Here is a 17,466-nt window from a genome sequence, read left to right as displayed (position 1 = left end):
AAGTGCGGCGCGCGCGGCGCGTTCCGTTATACAATTTTTATAATCGTGCGCAGGATACACACTCCCCGGTTATTATTCTTACATCGTAATATGCGCCGCTTGCGAGTTAGGCGTTTAATTAATAGAACGTAATTACGAGCGCGTTATTAGCGAGATGATTGCGTGCGTGTGTGATAGCCGTGCGTGCGTGTTTGTTTGTTTGGCGGTACACTGGCCGAGCCTGTTGCTGAGCGTAGACGAGATTTTCACGTCGAGATATATCGGAAGTGCACGTCTGTTAGCTCGTAGCTGCGAGATGAAGACGGTTTTATACATACGTAACACGCGTACCTTTTTTGCGCCCCCGGCATGTACAGGGTGGCCCACGTAAAGTGTTACAAGTCCATAACTTTAAAAATATTTATCAAATTAAAAAATTGTTCATAAGAAAGTCGAATGTATTCGAGAGGTCTCTCTAACTACATAAACGTAAAGTCATCCCCGCTTCTCCTTTAAGGGGGTAACTTGATGATTTTAAATGGAATCCCCTATAAAATGTTGCATATTTGGATTTTACGGGAAAAAACAAGTAAATTTTATCTGAAACATTTGTTTGGAAAATGCTTCTAGCAAAAGTTATAAGCATTTAAACCTTTAGCGATTTCATTCACGATTCAACTCCATTGACACAAAGTTGCGTGCGCGATACAACAAAAGCAGAAAAGATCTTAAAGTACATATTTGATGTTAACCAAAAGAAACATATTTATCAGGGAACGGGTCTATGATCTGTATTTACGTTTCCCGATAAATGTGTTTATTTATGTTTCTTTTGGTTAATATCAAGTATGTACTCTAAGGTCTTTTTTGTTTTTGTTGTATCACGAACGCAACTTTATGTCAATCATGAATGAAATCGCTAATAATAAAATAAAATTATGCAGTTACCCCCGTCCCCCCTTAAAGGGGAAGCGGGGGCGACTTTACGTTTATGTAGTTAGAGAGGTCTCTCGAATACAGGAAACTTCCTTATGAACAATTTTTTGATTTGATAAATATTTTTAAAGTTATGGATTTGTAACGCTTTACATGGGCCACCCTGTATAAAAGCACCACAATATCTCTCACGCGGCTCTCTCTCTCTCTCTCTCTCTCTCTCTCTCTCTCTCTCTCTCTCTCTCCCCCCCCCTCTTTCCCTCTCACCCTTTCTCTTTCTCTCTTTCTCACGTCTGCGAATTATTAAGTCGCTGCGAAATGCGTATCTGATACGGTTTAGCGTTTTTGTCAAATGCAAATAAGATCGATCTTTTTTTCTCGCGGTCGTTCGATGCTTTCTCTCCACATGGAGGGAAGCTCCTCGATTTTTTTTTCTTTCTCGGAAAAAGAGGAACGAGAATTTGATTTGCTCAGTTCTCTTGAAATAGACTCAATAGAAGAACAACGAACCGTTCGCATCGACTTAAGGGGACTGGTCAGATTACTGAAAAATCGTGCTTGTTTTTGATCATGATTTTGTGACGAACTGAATAAATGTGCAAGAATGAAAATTTTACATATATTTATATAATATATAAAGAGTAGAAACATTTTGTTCTTAAACAAATACTCATATAAATATATGTCCACTTAAATTTTAAACGCGTTTTTCTCGAAATTTTATTGTTCAACGTTTTGCAGTGATTTCTCCGAAACTGAGCTTCGTATCGATTTGAAATTTTAAAGCAAAAATATTTGTTCATGTGGCTCTCAGGTGAACCACGGACAACTCCGTCAAAATATTTCATTTCGAGATAATATTTTTTTGTAAAAGAATTGAAAAATTTGCATTTTTTCCTAATAATAGCTGTCATTTTGTTTATTTTATTCGATTTTTTTTCTAGTGGTTCACCGGATAATGATAAGCCTCCTCAAGATTTCTAGCTAAAATTCGCTCTGATCGGACCACCGAGAGCCGAGATATTACTGCAAAAACGAGAACTTGAAAAAAAAAGAAGAGTATATTTCAGCTATATATATCGTATATTTATACGAGTATTTGTTAATAAACGAAATTTTTCTACTCTTCATATGTTGTATAACTATACCAAAAATTTTCATTCTTGCACATTTATTCAGTTCGTCACAAAATATTATCAAAAACAAGCATAATTTTTCAGCAATCTGACCCTCCAGTCCCCTTAATGACGTAACGCCACGCTGCAGAGAGAGAGAGAGAGAGAGAGAGAGAGAGAGAGAGACGACACCGCTTCCGAAAATTTGCACAGATTCATGCACGTACACACTCGCCGTCACTGCTGCAGATTAACATTTTCGTTTCACACGTTGCCGAAGCATCAAACATCGATTCGATCGAAGCTTTTCCTTCTCCCCCTCTCCCCCCTTTTTATTCCCCTCCCTATCACCCTTTTTTTTTCTTTCGCTTTTGGTACGATGGAACATCCTGAGATATTAAATCTTTTTAGCTGCGCAAAACATCGAAAACACACACACACACGTCCATCCTTCGGTTCTCGTTACTTTGCTTTCACGGTTATGCGTTATATGGATAAGCAGCGTTATCTGTATAACAATGAAATAATAGAAACATACTAGGTAAGGAAAACGATTGCAAACGAAGTCGATAAGTGTTTAGCGTCGTACCGGAGAATGTAAATGTATGTAATGTACCAATCGAAGATATTACCGATGTCGAATGCCTCCCCGCTCCCCTTTACTCACACCGACGAAGATAAATAAATGAAAAGAAGAAAAAAACGGAGGAGGAAGAAGAAGAAGAAGAAAAAGATTAATAACGTAACGTTAAGCCGAATACGTAAGTACCACGAGTAAGAGATAGTCCTCGTTTGTTGTATGTTTTGAGTATACATATACATATTATACATAGACCGTATGTGAAAAACAACGTGAAGAGCCATCGATTCGGCGTTACCTCGCGGCCAGCGCTGCGGGCGCGCACCGCGTTTTCCCTTGTCCACTTGTTCGAAGTAGCAATAAAACTTTATTCCTCACACGCTCGACGTATCTTCGCAGCGGACGGCCGTGGTGACGCCGAATCGCGCGTCCCCACGTAGCTGAAGTGTACCGAGTTGCGAGTATAAGTATACGTATTTTCTCAAAAAAGATATTGAAAATATAATACAATAAAATACCTCTACCGTATGCTCTATGTGTGTGTGTGTGTGTGTGTGTGTGTGTGTCGTGGCCGCTAAACGATTCGTTAAGCCTGAACATCGCGCGGCCCTCTTAATTAAACTTCCCCGCTCCCTTATTGCGGCCATAGTGAGCATTGCGACGTCGGCGAGGCGCGAAAGTCGTGTAAATTTCTTTTGCTCGCAATAAACGCCGAAATAAATACCGTTTCTCCTCCGCTGCGCGCGCGCGTGCTTGATACCGTAGTATCAGTAAAATGGACCGAAAATTGCATGCCCGGGAAATAAGAATCAGAATTCTTGAGCGCGCGTGAAACATAGTTTGCACGAATCATATTTCGAGCGGGAATCCTCTTTGGCCGCCACGACGCGCCGGAGGAGAGTCGCCGCACGCTGCAAAATCAACTTTAGAACTCACGCTTCGACACGTAAATGGATTTCCTCTAATGAGTTACCATTTCTTACCTCAAAAGTCGCCAATGCACTGCGAGGTGAGAGACTTCCAAGCAATTTAGACACCCTTCGTATCGCCCGTATAACTTTTTCCTCAACATCGCTGCGAAGCGACCAACGGCCATGAATTTTTCTCTCCGGCGCTCGAGGAGGGAGAGAGAGAGAGAGAGAGAGAGAGAGAGAGAGAGAGAGAGAGAGAGAGAGAGAAGTCTCGGGTCGTAATTAGCTCTCATAGTTTTCAGCAGACACACACACGTTTACACGGATGGATCAGACGACCGGAATGTACGATGCTGAAACGTCGCTCAAGTAGCTAAAGTCGGCTGTCAAGTCGCTCGCGATTTTCCCGAGCGTGTCGCGTGTTCTTCAGCCCCTCTTCCCCCGGTCTTGATTCCTTCGGAAAAGCCGCCTGAGAACCCCGCGAGCGTAACACATGTGACGAAAGAGCGGAGACCGCCGACGTCCTGCAATAATGTGAGGCGCTTCCGTGAAACCCCGCCGAGCCGAGCCGAGCGTATTCGAGCGCTCGGGGGAAGTTCCTGAAGAACGGGGAGTACTCGCGAGTGCATTGACACCGCATACATTATCCGTGAGAAAGAGCGAAGGGTGTGTGCCTTGTAATAACGCGGTATACCTCTTACGATCGACGTGATAATAGGTTGAAGTAACAGAGGGACGAAGTAACTCGATCAAGGACCGCGCCACGATCGCTGCGCGGGACGTCTGTTATTACGACCCGCGCCGCGTATCTATCATTGGCGCAAACGCGCGATACCGCGAATCTCGTTAATACACGGCGTAACGGCGAAGGTCGACGTCGAGGGCGCGATGGCGGCCGAGAGGAAGGAGCACGACTACGCGTCGATGCAAATGGCGAGGTTCCTCATGAAGACCGTCGGTTTCTGGACGTCCGACAAGAAAGGCGAGGAACGCCTGTTGAAGGGGATTCTCGGCTACACGCTGTTCGCGATCGTCCTGGCGCTGTGGATCGAGAGCACCGAGTTCTACTTCAGCATCGGTGACTTCTACGTGAGCTCTTTCGAAGCGCGGTGGCGAAGGCTTCCGCGGATATATCCCTAACGACGCGTCGTTGATCGTTTAAGGCCGTCACGTACACCGCTTGCAGCAGCATGCCGGTAGTTATAGTTTTGATGAAGATCCTTTTCTTCCTGACCTATCGCGAGGAGATGCTGACGATGCTCAGGTACACGCAGGAGAGGTTCTGGTACGCGCAGTACGACGATTACGGCCGCAAGCTCATGGACGACATCAACAGGAAAGGGATGATAATAATGTGCACCTTCACGTTCTTCGTTCAAGTGACAGTCGTCACCTACATGCTGACTCCCATAATCGGTACCCATTGATCATGACGTTAGGTAATCAAGAAACTTCGCGCCGTTTTGCCATTGTCACGTGCACGTTATATCAATTAAAAGTGCGGTTGCGTATGCTTGAACAAAAGCTTACTTAACAGAGAGGATTCTATAGTGTTTTATCTCTGTTGATTGAAACGGCACGAAATTTCTTGGCTACCCGGTATTTGAAATTTGCTGAGAGCTCGGCGGAGAATCTCTCATTACGAATTACTCGAGCGATGCCCGACTCTGTCGCTGCCACACGTCGGACGGACGTCGCATCGCACCTTCTGCATACATCACGGCTACATTTTTTTATAGAAGAACATTTTTGTAGAGAATAGGGGGAGAAACGAAAGCGAGAGAATTCTCCCTTTTAACTGGTATGTCGGGATCGACACGCACGTCTCGCCCAACTTTGAAATAATATTCGTTTTCGAGGTAATGCATTGTGTTCTCCGCAGTGTTGTGTTCAGTTCACGATGTGCACTCTTCACTCGGATTTCATGAATCTTCATCAAATTTCGGCTGTTTTCGTAGAAATATTTGTTTATAAAAGAATGTCTAACCTGCAAAAAAATACTGAAAAAAATATCTGTTTTTGTACATCAGAAAAATATTCAGGTGCAAATTTCAGACCTCTACATTCAATACTCTCCGAGGAATCGATTTTTCCCTAAAAAAAAGCATTCTTTTTCAACTTTGATTTGTTATAAATAATCACAAATGAATAATTGGGTATAAAAACCTATTGGAGTATGTTGAACAACTATTCAATTATTTGGAAATCTCAAATCCCCGATTAGTTCTTCAAAATTATGTGATTTACAACGCAAAATTCGATCAAGATCAAGAAAAGGTAGGAAGTATACTTCCCACTAACAGTGAAACGGTTAAGAGATTGTCGTGCGAGTTTAGTTGCGTATCAGCGTCATTCGTCCGTACTTTTTTAACGCGTCGAATAAACGCTCGCCTATGAAACGTATAATTTTATAGATTATAGCACTCGTTCATGCGGGTATATGCTTCTGTTGCTTCGACAATCTCTTGGGTCTGCTGGGCATGCACACTGCCGGCCAGTTTAAATTGCTGCAGCATCGCTTGGAGACTATATTGGAGAGGATCGGGCAGGCCGGTGACTTGGGCTCGCTCGACGAGAAGACCAAGCGAGCGGTGCATGAAGAAATCCGGGGTTGCGTGTTGCAGCATCAAGAGCTGATCTGGTACAGCGAGAAGATGGAAGGCTTATTCATGTACACGACCCTCTGCCAGCTGTTGGTGTCCAGCGTCATGATATGCGTAGCAGGCTTCCAAGTATTTTTGGTGAGTACGCGCGTACCTGCACCTGAAAAAGAAAGGAATAGAGAGAGAGAGAGAGAGAGAAAGAGAATACGAATGCACAAGCGGTGCCATTAGAAAAGCTTTCGATCGCTCAAGCTAAGCGACCCTGTTGGGCAACTCGAACTCGGGGTGATCGCGCTTGGCAGCGCTGGATACCGCGCCGGCGAGGCGTTCTCTCAGCTTCTCTTTCTCACTGATAAAACGCAAAAAGTCGCTACAAGTGCGAGTTGATTGAATAGGCGACGAGGGAGAGAAGGTGCGTCTCGCGTAAAGGTCTCGCTCGCACTTTTCTGTTGATCAAGTCTCGCGGCACCCTGATGAGGCGGATGATATTCATCGCGCATACGAACGGCAGCGTCGGCCAACTGTTCGTCGTCACGTTCACGGCGCATCACTTGCTGGAGGAAAGCCGCGCGGTCGGCGATTCGGCCTACAGTGCCAACTGGGAGGTCCTGTCTCACCAGGATAACAGATCAATCCGGAACGCCGTTCTCATGTTGATGGTGCGATCCACGCACGCCTGCTCCATATCCGCCGGTGGCTTCTTCCCGGTCTCCCTCGAGACGTTCATGGCGGTAAGGTCGGCTTTGAAAGATCCACAGACTCGGGATTCTTGTCTCAACGACTCGGACTTTGTCCCCCCACAGGTGATGAGCACCGCGGCCTCGTATTTCGCTCTGCTCCGCAATTTTATCGTCGACGAGTAGGAGATGCCGAGGTGCTCTTCGAGAGATCCGTCGAGGAAGCTTCGGGACGTCGGAATATTTACATTTGGACGGGAAGGGGAGTATGTGCGGATACTATTTTTACTCATTGTCTACCTAGTCACTGGCTAAGAAGACCGGCCTATCGCGCGATAATTTTAATAAATCGGCAAACTGGAATATTCCAAATATATCAATTACCCAATTAGGCGAAGCCCGAAACGTTCGTGACGGACAGCTTACCTGCTCAGCGAGCGTTTCCACTTACCTTCCAGCTCCTTCACAGCTCGTCAACGATCGCGTTCCAAGTCCTCACCGACCCTGCCCGGACACCCTGTTCATTCGTCTCTGCTCTCTTTGTAACTGTTGATACAATTTACTCTTGCCTTTGCCCGGCCGTTTCGCTACAATTCCTTTCTCCGCTGGAGAGGTAGCCGTGAGCTGGGGGGTCGGGACACACGCGTCGCTTAATTTACACGCCGAATTATCTGCCAGCGACACGCACGACTGCCCGCCTCGCTCCGTCTCAATCGGTTGACCGCGAGAGACTTTACCGTATTTATCACTGTCGAATATATAACCGCTTCGTCACACACACGTTCTCGCATGTCGCGGCTAGACGTCCAATTAATGACGACGCTCGATAGCGCGCAGTCAGACCACTGAGTGACGCCGCTGCGGCAAAGGAGCTGCGAGAGAGAGAGAGAGAGAGAGAGAGAGAGAGAGAGAGAGAGGGAGGGAGGGAGGGAGAGAGAAAGCCGGGCGCATTGTTCGCCAAAGATCGAAGTTAATGCACACCAGCAACGATTGATCGCCCCGGCTCCGACGAGACACGTGTGATTGCAGGCTGTCACCGGTAGACGAGAGCCGGGGTAAGTGCGCGCACCAATTTTCCCGCCGGTTAACGTAATGGGCCTCCACTTACGTCGAGATAGTCGAGCCGACGCTCGGATCCGGCACTTAGATCCGCGCGCGCCGGGCAGGAAGAAAATCACGAGGTGCACGATGACGGGGAACAGGGAGTACCGGTCGGTGAGTATCACGCGACTCTTCATGAAAATGGTCGGCCTCTGGCACGTCGAGACCCCGCGGGAACGGCTGTTCCTGCGCGTCGCGTTCGGCTACGCCGTCTGGGCGATTCTCTTCGCCATTCTCGTGGAGGGCGTCGATCTGTATCACTGCATGGGCGACTTTTACGTGAGTGACATGCCGTGCCGCGCGTCGTCCTCGCGGCGCGACTCCTCGGCGGGCGGACGAATCCCGATGGGTCGCCCGATGGACGCGTCACATTGTTGTTACGCAGCCTATAGTGTTTCGTCTCTCGCCAGGCCGTCACGTCCAACCTGTGCGCGACGTTGCTGTTGGTGATGATACTGGTGAAGCTGGGCAGCTTCATGCTCTACCACGACAACGTGATGAAGCTCATTCGTTTCGCCGAAAAGCATTTCTGGGCGGTCACCTACGACGAGGTTGGTACTCGAATTCTGGAGGAATACGACAAGCTAGGGATGACTATGACTTACACCTTTACGCTCATCGTCTACGTCGCGACCTTCAATTATATCTTCGCGCCTTTCTTCGGTACAGTTCTCGCTCTCGCTTTGCCTTTGCTATTCGGTTATTGCCGCACGTTCACCGTGTGAGACTCGCGATGCATCGCGCCATTGAAACAGGTTGTCTCGTTTCTCTGTGTCTTTGTGTAGAGCCTCGTGCGACCAACGAGACGCAGAAGGCACTGCCGTTCAAGCTGTGGCTCGAATTTCCATATCACTCGCCGTACTACGAAGTCACTTACACGATACAGGTGAGGCGAGAGAGAGAGAGAGAGAGAGAGAGAGAGAGAGAGAGAGAGAGAGAGAGAGAGAGAGAGAGAGAGAGAGAGAGAGAGTGCAGCGTCCCGAGCACGCTCCAGCGAGAGCGTGTGGTCCGGCTATGAAATAAAATTTAAGCGACATCGATCACATTATTGCCGCAGTCACTCTCGACGATACACTCGGGTATCTGCACCTTCTGCTTTGATAATTTCGTCAGCACCTTCAACATCCACGCCGCCGCGCAGCTGAAGATCCTGGCTCACAAGGTGGAGATTGTCGCCGAGAGTTGCGTCGAAGGCGCAACGAGCGACAAGAGCAGCCAGTCGGAAGCGGAAATTGTCGCTTTGACGTTCGAGAGATTGCAGGTAATCGGAGAGGCTCGAGAGGGAGACATCTAATAACACTTCCAGCGATTAGAATCCCGGCTAGAAATTTACCCCATAGTCCTGATCAGGTTAACCTCATTTGGACATCAGGTCCCAATAAGGTAATACTATCGGGTCCTAGTAAGTCATGTAACGCAGCGTGCATATCAGGATCTTAGTAAGGATTCATAGTCAGGTCCTTATTGAGTTACTTTATGGAATCCTTATTACGTTTTTTTTTCAAATTATGGCTCCTGATTACTCGCCACGGTTATATTGGATGATGACATTAGAAATAAGAAATGACACGCTGAGAATTCTTTCATGTCATTTCCAAATAAAAAGATATTTACATGAAATAATATTTTAGATCGCTTGAGCATACTTGTGAAATGTTTCGGAAAAGAGACATAAAATGAATATCACAAGATCATAAAGTATCACAAGGTGACAAGACACAAAGTAGTGTTAAAGAGAAAAGTTGCATGTCTTGTTAATTTTACAACTATTTATTGACTGCTAAAAAAGGATAATTTCTATAGCATTTTACAAATATGTTCAAGTGATCTGAAGTGCTTTTTCAATGCAAATATCTTTATATTTGGAAATGACACCCAAAAATTGTTTTGTTAAAACTTAATAATATAAATCATATTAGGTACAATGAATAAGATCCCGACAACGACCTGATCAACTGAACCATATTATATGATACACTAAGTTGGTACATTAAGGTCCTAATGTGGACCCAATCATTATAACCTTATAAAGGTCTTTCTTGCTCATTTGTCGTTAGGACATTATAGGGACTGACTTATTCAGGATTATCTTTCATTCACCCTATTAAATCCTTATCAATGTTAGGTGAACCTGATCAAAATTTCTAGTCGGGATCTTCGCGCATTAGCGGATTATTGCGGTCGGTGAGAAAGTTCGCTTTGGTTCTCGCCAGTCATTTTTTTTCATCTCGTTACTATCACCGGGAATTATTATTACCTGTACGAGTATTACTCGTATTACGCGCGCGTGACGTGAGAAATTACCGATCTTGCGCGAAAACGCCCGAGTGGGACCTTTCCTCGGAGAATCTCTTCTACTTTCAAACGCTGTTCGCTACTTGCAGGATTGTGTGCGGCAGCATTACACGCTTATACAGTACCTGCATAACATGCAACATGTCTTCGCCATTATATTGCTCGGCCAATTGCTGCTCTCCAGCGTGGTTATCTGCTTCGGCGGCTTCCAGTTTCTCGTAAGCTCATCAATCCTATATTTCCCCGAAATGAGCTCGACGGCGTGTAACGCAAGATCGTTGAAAATCACCGGGGCTCGAAATATTACGCGAAGATGTCATTAACCTGCCAATTTCCGGGGTTAATTTCATCCGCAACAGAGTCCCGCTTGAAAATCGCTCGCTGTTTCGCGTTTTCGCATTTCCCATTCGCATGAGAAATCTGCTTATCGCGATGGTCGCACCATTGTTACCCAACCCACACCCCGCACAAAATTCCCCCGTGAAGCTTCTCCGTTGATTATACAGAAAAATCACACGTTTATACGGTCGCTGCGGCGGGAAATTTTCTGACAAACACGAGATATGAACACGAATATTTGACATCCGAGGTTCGCCTGGATACTAGATTATCTCTTGTACAAATCCCCCCTCTAAATTATCTCGTATAAACGATTCGATGTAAATCACCCTGCGATGCAGCAGCGCGTCTCCTCATTTACACAGCGAGTCGCGCGCGATTCGGCCACTTTGCAGTCGCGGAAGATGAAAAGACTCGCGCGTTGTTTTCGCCGAAAGCGAGTGGGGGTCGCGTTATTTCGCGGTGCTCACACGCCTCGTTTGTCCGCAGGCGACGGACGTGGCCATCAGGAAGTGCATTTTCGCCTTCCACTTTGTGGGCGGTCTTATCCAGCTACTTATTTACACGTGGACGTGTAACGATATAATTGTGCAAAGCGCGGCCATCTCCGACGCCGCTTACAACTCCAAGTGGTATCTCTTACCCGGCAGCGGCCCGGGGATGGCGCTGAGGAAAGGATTAATTATGATCATGATCAGAGCACGTCGACCGTGCACATTAACCGCCGGACATTTCGCGGTGATGTCCTTGGACACTTTCACGGGGGTAAGCGCACGACGCGACGAATGGCTTCGCTTGAAACTTGCCCGGACGGAAAAAGTTCGTTTGGTGCAACTTTTAAGAAGTCCCGGCCGTTCGTCACCGGCTCTCTCAAGCGAATGTTGCACGAGTCGCGCTTTAATCCTTTCGACCGCTCGTAAAACACATCAATGCGAATATGTCAGACAGCAGCTTCTCTCTCTCTCTCTCTCTCTCTCTCTCTCTCTCTTTCTCTCGCTCTATTTCAGCGGCGAAATTTTTTCAATCGCAACATCGTAGGTGAAGAACGAAGAGGCGGCGAGACTGTGTTGGAATGCGGTAGTTCCTAAAGATAAACGTCCATTTGCATCTCCTCTTAAGGATATCCAACGTCTTAATGAATAAATAATTAATCGTTTCTTCTACAAAATGCGAAATATAATACGTATCACTCATGCTTGCAGATATTGAGCACTGCGATGTCATACTTTACTCTACTACGACAAATGAGCGAGGAAGGAATATAGCTTTAAAATATAGACCTATAGAGAAGATCCCTTAGCGTCGAATGAAGACACGTTTCTCCCGAGTACATTCGCCGCGAGACTGGTTTAGTGATGTGTATGCCCGTTTGTAAATATTTCACTCAAGAACGAGCACCTGCAATTCATCGCCAGAAATTATTCTCCCATCGGTAAGTGCGCAATCATCAAACTGGATATTTTTACCTCGCTTTATTACAGCAATTTATTGTGGGCGAAAGTACCTCCGCTGCGAAATCCACTCACAAGTTACGTGTATTTTTCAAAGTAATTTTCATAGATATAAGATGTAATAATATTCTTGCGTGCGACCATATCTTGAATTGGAAGTTACGTCTCCGCTGTAGATAAAACAATGTTATGAGAGAATGAAGTTTCTCGGTGGATTATTAACCGACGGACGATAAATAAGACGTTCGTACGATCCCAAGTACTGCGAGCAGAGTAATACGGAGCTCGCGTTGCCGTCAGTCGGCACGCAATTCCATATTTTTAAATGGCAAACGATTTTATGAGCAATTACGTGCGGAAATTGCGTGTGAAAATAAAAATAAAAGTATTACGACAAGCAAGATAAGTCTCCCACCGCGTGTGATTTTTACATAAACTAATTGACGCACGATTGACTGCGATAATGTTGTATTTTCTCGCTTTATGTGCGATTAGCTCGGCATTACGAATAAAATAATAAATGTACAATTCTCGGGAAATAAGAACGATTCCGGAATTAATTAATTAGAATTCTGTGTATCATGGATTTTCGGCAAGACCACATGCGAAGGGACAAAGCAATCATTTTTATTTGTGACACACACTCGAATATTTGAATATTGAAACAATTTTTTTTTCTTTTTATAAAAATGCTTATTTTAATCTTCTTCTCCTCCCTCTTCCTTTTCTTCTTCTCCTTCTTCTTCTTTTTCCTCTTCTGCTTCTTCGTCCTTTTCTTCTTCCCCTTCTTCTTCTTTTTCCCCTTCCTCCTCTTCCTTTTCTTCTTCTCCTGCTTCTTCTTTTTCTCCTTCCTCTTCTTCCTTTTCTTCTTCTCCTGCATCTTCGTTTTCTCCTTCCTCTTCTTCCTTTTCTTCCTCTCCTTCTTCTTTTTCTTCCTCTTCATTAGTTTTCTCCAGTGAGCTTTCTAGAAATTGCTTAAATGCCTCGACTGCATCACCGTTAACCTTCTGATATCCAGGTGCGGATTCTTTTATTCTTTCCAACCAATCGGAAACGTTCTTATATTCTTCCATTTCGAATCCGAAAACCTGGCACGTAACAAACTAATTATATTTCCAGCGAAGGAGAATGCAGTTTCTTGAAAGTACAATATGTGAAACATAATACTGCTAAAAAATGATCAAACGTGACAGTTTATTATTACTACAGAGATGTATACGTGTGAATTTAAAGTATCAGGTTTTATGTTGCCGGCACAACACACTCAAATGTGAGTATTATATTTGTACAGCGGATGAAACGAGTATCCTCATAGAATCCATCTGTTTCAGGGGATAATTTTACACTGAAATTAAAAAAAATATTGTCACAAAATGTTTCTATCGATATAACATAGTGTTCTCGTTTGTATTTTAATATACCGAGAGAGTAACGCAATATGCTCTTCCTTCGTGTAAAATTATCCCGAAGAACGAGATCCAAGAATACATAGTTTTACCCCGCTGTAACTTGAAATTTTAACGATCCACTCGCTATTTTAATTAACACTGCTGGAATTACCTCCGCTGTAGTCACAGACGCGATCAAGGAGAAATCAGCAACCGTCAAGTTAGGTCCAGCCACGTAATCTTGTCCTTCGAGGATGGTATTCAGAATTTGGAAGGCGTCTGTCATCTTTTCAAATTTCGCAGGATCATACGTGTCGGTGAGTTTACGGAACACAGGCATCTACGACGGAACTTGCGATGATCGCAGCCGCGGCGTGATTTATCGAGGGACAATTCCATAAAGATGAAAACTCGAAAAAAGACCGATTGATGTTTGCTTGTTTAGAACTTTTTTGCTCGGCAGAAAGTCTTGTAACTCGCTCGTAACGGACCAACGTCATCGAATGATGGCGACTCTTCGCGAGCTTTAACGCTCGATATTCGCAATTGAATGTATATGTCGATGTCTTAAATATACCCTAAACGACGTCCTAAAATATCCGCGTATTCTAAAAATGGCGCAAGCGACGTCTGAAGAAATAAACACCCCGGCTGTTCTCTTGCGTATCAAAACATCAATTACATACTCACGTAATAGTCCATTATGCTAGCGTAAAGCGTGCAGAGATCAAAATACAATTGCTGATTGACTAGGGCACGCGCTTCCATATTTTGTGGGTACAAACTGTCATTCTCGCCGTATTGATCGACCAAATAAGTCATAATGGCTCGGCTGGAAACGTGATTGCTGAGTAAATACTGCGCTCGAAACACGCGCTATATTATTACAAAGCTCATAGCGCAGACCTTTCCGACAGCTTGATATCGTCGTCCACCATGAAGGGAATCGTCTTTTGCGGATTTAACTGCGGGAAAGCGAGGTGTGTTTTATGCGTGGTAATAATAGCCACCGATTCGATACCGAAGATAACACCGGCGCGGGAACCGGCGCTATCAGCGTTTCTTATACCTCTTGGAATTCCGGTGTCACTTCACCAGCCATTAAGTTCATTTCGATTAGCTCTACTTCGAGTCCAACAGCTTCCGCAGTGAGCAACACAGCTCGGCAAGGTGGGCTCACAGGGTAATAATACAATTGTACGGACATGTTCTCGACCCTTTGAATCGTTCGATTTTGTCATCGACTGATGTATCGTGATTTAGATAATTAATGAGGTTTGTAATTCGTCTATGAGCATGTTACCTGTCTGCCGCTTTCTTTCCGACGAATGTCAAGTAATGACACGCGGAACTGTGTGTCTCGTGGAAAAGAATATACGTGCACTTTCAACTTCACACGAAGACTGAACGATTTACAACCACGACTTCCTGTCAATCGATATGCTGCCACGCGTACAAATGCAGCTGACATATACATAGAACTGACCTTTATTAGAGTTTCATGGCGGACAGCAGGGTAGATATCTAGGATAAATGGCTTTTCATGTTGAGGCAGCTTCGGTAGCATCGAGCACCATCAGCTCTTTCCCCTTTTTCAAATTCATTTCGCGTAATAATTCAAACGTTTCCTCAGGATTCTCTCCAATATGTATCCACGATATTTTAATTTTACAAGTTCCATCGAATTTAAGGGACAGCTGAAAAATCTCAGTCTAACATTATACACGCACATACACAGATTATTGCTTGTTTATTATAAATTATTACTTATTGCCGTTTTGTTTCGCCTTGAAGCTTGAGCCACGACAGAAAGATGAACTTTGGAAGTGGAAAGCGACAAAAAGTTTGCCGACAGCACACGGTATAAAACCCAAGTGGTAAAACCGCCCAAGTACCAACTGTGCCCAACATTGCGTGACTTCAGTGATCAGACGAGAACTAGTACTTTCAACGTGGTATGATCACTGTCGTTCACTACTCTTTTTCACTTACCTGAACCCGGGTCCAGATCTTATTTCGAATTCTATTAATTTTATAAATTCCAACAAACTTGAAGAATCAACGAGAGAAACTGGAACACTATATCGGCAGTTGATCGGCATCTTCGATGCTATAAATGGTTACTCGCTGTCATCCTTTCCATGTTGCAGCTTTAAATTGTTTCAGTATTCTATCTGCATTTAATTCCGATTATTTCAGCATTCTATCTGCATTTAATTTCTATTCCTCATTTCAATAAACAATGTATTAATTATGCGACTGAATCAACCACTAGATGGGGGGGGGGATATGTGCAATAAGCAAATATTGAATAATTATAGGTAAACTAATTTAATATAGGCTAATAAAGATAAATCAACTACATGTTTAATTAAGATAAATTAACTTTATTTTCGCCATTTCTTTATTATATTTTTTTTCATTGGAGCTAAAGAGTCAATAAAAATCGAATATTCAAAATTAATAAAAAAGGAGAAGTTGTAAATATGTGTAGAATTCTACGCATAGGTAGAAATTAGTAAGGACTTGGCATCGATGCGATAGCAAGGCTAAGCAAAAATAAAAGAAAGTTCCACATGTATCTCGCTATTCAAAGAGCATTATTAGGGGTACAAACATTTGCGAATCGATATTCGCAGTTGAAAATTATTTGGGGCCTTTGATTGCGAGAGCAGTTAATTACAGTTTCGTATTTGTTCGCTATTATTCGGCTGTTCGGATCAATATATTTCTTGTTGTATAAAGTAAATGAGTTAGACAAAGTAGAATACGCGTAGTGTTATATATCGCTATTCTGCGTCAATTCTTCCAATTCCACGGAATTTGCAGAATTAATGCAGAGTCGAAATTGCATTATTCCGTAGCAACTTTCTGTATATTTTTCTTACGTTTTCTCAAAACATACTTGTAATAAAAATGTAACGTGGCTGCGTCACGCTTTATACGAATATCTATCAAATGTGACGAAACTCGCAATGCTCTTCCTCTTTCTCAGAAGAAATATCAACGGCAAAGGCGTTTTACGACACGCGTCCTACTATTTTATACCTCGATTATTCCTTTTTGGTATTCACCCTGCACGCGCAGCATTCGGCCGGCGACATTTTATAGGCCATCAGTTTATTATGCGTAGCCTACTTTCTATAATATCAGTCGTATTTCCGCGATCACTGACTAAATACGACGGATGTAAGTAGGGGCTCTTACGCCGTAATTATTGCTATCGTTAAACGCTATTTAAAGAGCGGAGCCAAATGAACATCGGGTCTAAGGTGGGTCGACTGCCATAGTGGCAAATTACGCGCGTAACGAGAACGAACGAGTTCACGGTTCGAAAAACTCGTTAACATCGTGTTCGACTCGAAGATCGCCCTTATGAAAGGCGAAACGAAATAAAAATGCCAAGTTGCCGAAGTCGTTACAGTTTCCGTTTCTTGGTATTTTGTAGACTTGGACTTGACAAGCTTTCTCTCTCTCTCTCTCTCTCTCTCTCTCTCAAGTTGTTTTATTCTTGTCATTAGCATTATTGTTACTGTTATCTTACACTTTCAGCAATTTCCTGCCGCGACAATTTGATTTTCCACAAAATTCGGGAGCGTCCCGCATACAGGCCGTAGATTACTCCAGATGGATAAATCAGCATCGACAAAGACGCTCAACCTTTGTCAGGATAATTGTATTAATTATTAACCGGCTTTGCGTCGCTCGTGGGACCTCGTCGTGCACGTAACTTCGCAGCCGATCGATAAGACGAAAATCTACCTGTTAACAGGATCTCAAGTGGCAGACGAGACGGGCGGGCGGGCAGGCAGGCAGGTGAGAGAGGAGAGGAGAGGAGACGAGAGGAGAGAGGATTTTGGTCCGGTCACTAGCCGCGGAAACTTTTTGTTCGTGACAAAGCGATGCCGCGAGGTCAGGTCAAGATTCTCGTATCCGACGACGAAGGCGGACGAAGGCCCGCGGAAACTATGCTAAAAGTTTCCCCGTTGTTAAGTGACCAACGGAGGTGAGAATTCCCGGCTTCATCCGCCGTGAGAAGCTCGCGGAAGATATATATTTCCCAGTGATATTTTAATCATAAGTTTCCTCAA

General features: G+C 44.3%; 2 protein-coding genes across 2 annotated transcripts; one reads left to right on the top strand and one right to left on the bottom strand.

The window, feature by feature from the left end:
• Positions 1–3,775: 3,775 nt before the first annotated feature.
• Positions 3,776–13,711, top strand: LOC105189252 (uncharacterized). Its single transcript, XM_025299547.1, has 15 exons — positions 3,776–4,610; positions 4,685–4,937; positions 5,277–5,440; positions 5,936–6,262; positions 6,583–6,984; positions 7,831–7,856; positions 7,949–8,181; positions 8,313–8,453; positions 8,688–8,788; positions 8,960–9,163; positions 10,287–10,415; positions 11,026–11,301; positions 11,739–11,968; positions 13,107–13,257; positions 13,559–13,711. The coding sequence occupies exons 1-13, from the start codon at positions 4,410–4,412 to the stop codon at positions 11,799–11,801; spliced, it is 2,520 nt and encodes an 839-aa protein (XP_025155332.1). The 5' UTR covers positions 3,776–4,409; the 3' UTR covers positions 11,802–11,968; positions 13,107–13,257; positions 13,559–13,711.
• On the bottom strand, positions 12,806–14,995 carry LOC105189251 (glutathione S-transferase 1-1; the record flags this gene model as incomplete). The annotated part of the gene is made up of 5 exons (XM_025299555.1): positions 14,445–14,995; positions 14,282–14,340; positions 14,066–14,207; positions 13,548–13,715; positions 12,806–13,075 (listed from the first exon to the last, which is right to left on the bottom strand). Coding segments are annotated over exons 1-5 (777 nt in total), but the record flags the coding sequence as incomplete, so codon positions are not given.
• Between the last annotated feature and the right edge of the window lie 2,471 nt (positions 14,996–17,466).

The sequence above is a fragment of the Harpegnathos saltator genome, unplaced genomic scaffold (assembly GCF_003227715.2).
Source record: "Harpegnathos saltator strain DR-91 unplaced genomic scaffold, Hsal_v8.6 scaffold283, whole genome shotgun sequence".
Classification (NCBI taxonomy): domain Eukaryota; kingdom Metazoa; phylum Arthropoda; class Insecta; order Hymenoptera; family Formicidae; genus Harpegnathos; species Harpegnathos saltator.
The sequence above is the reverse complement of the archived record's forward strand: the minus strand, read 5'-3'. Positions and strand labels throughout refer to the sequence as shown.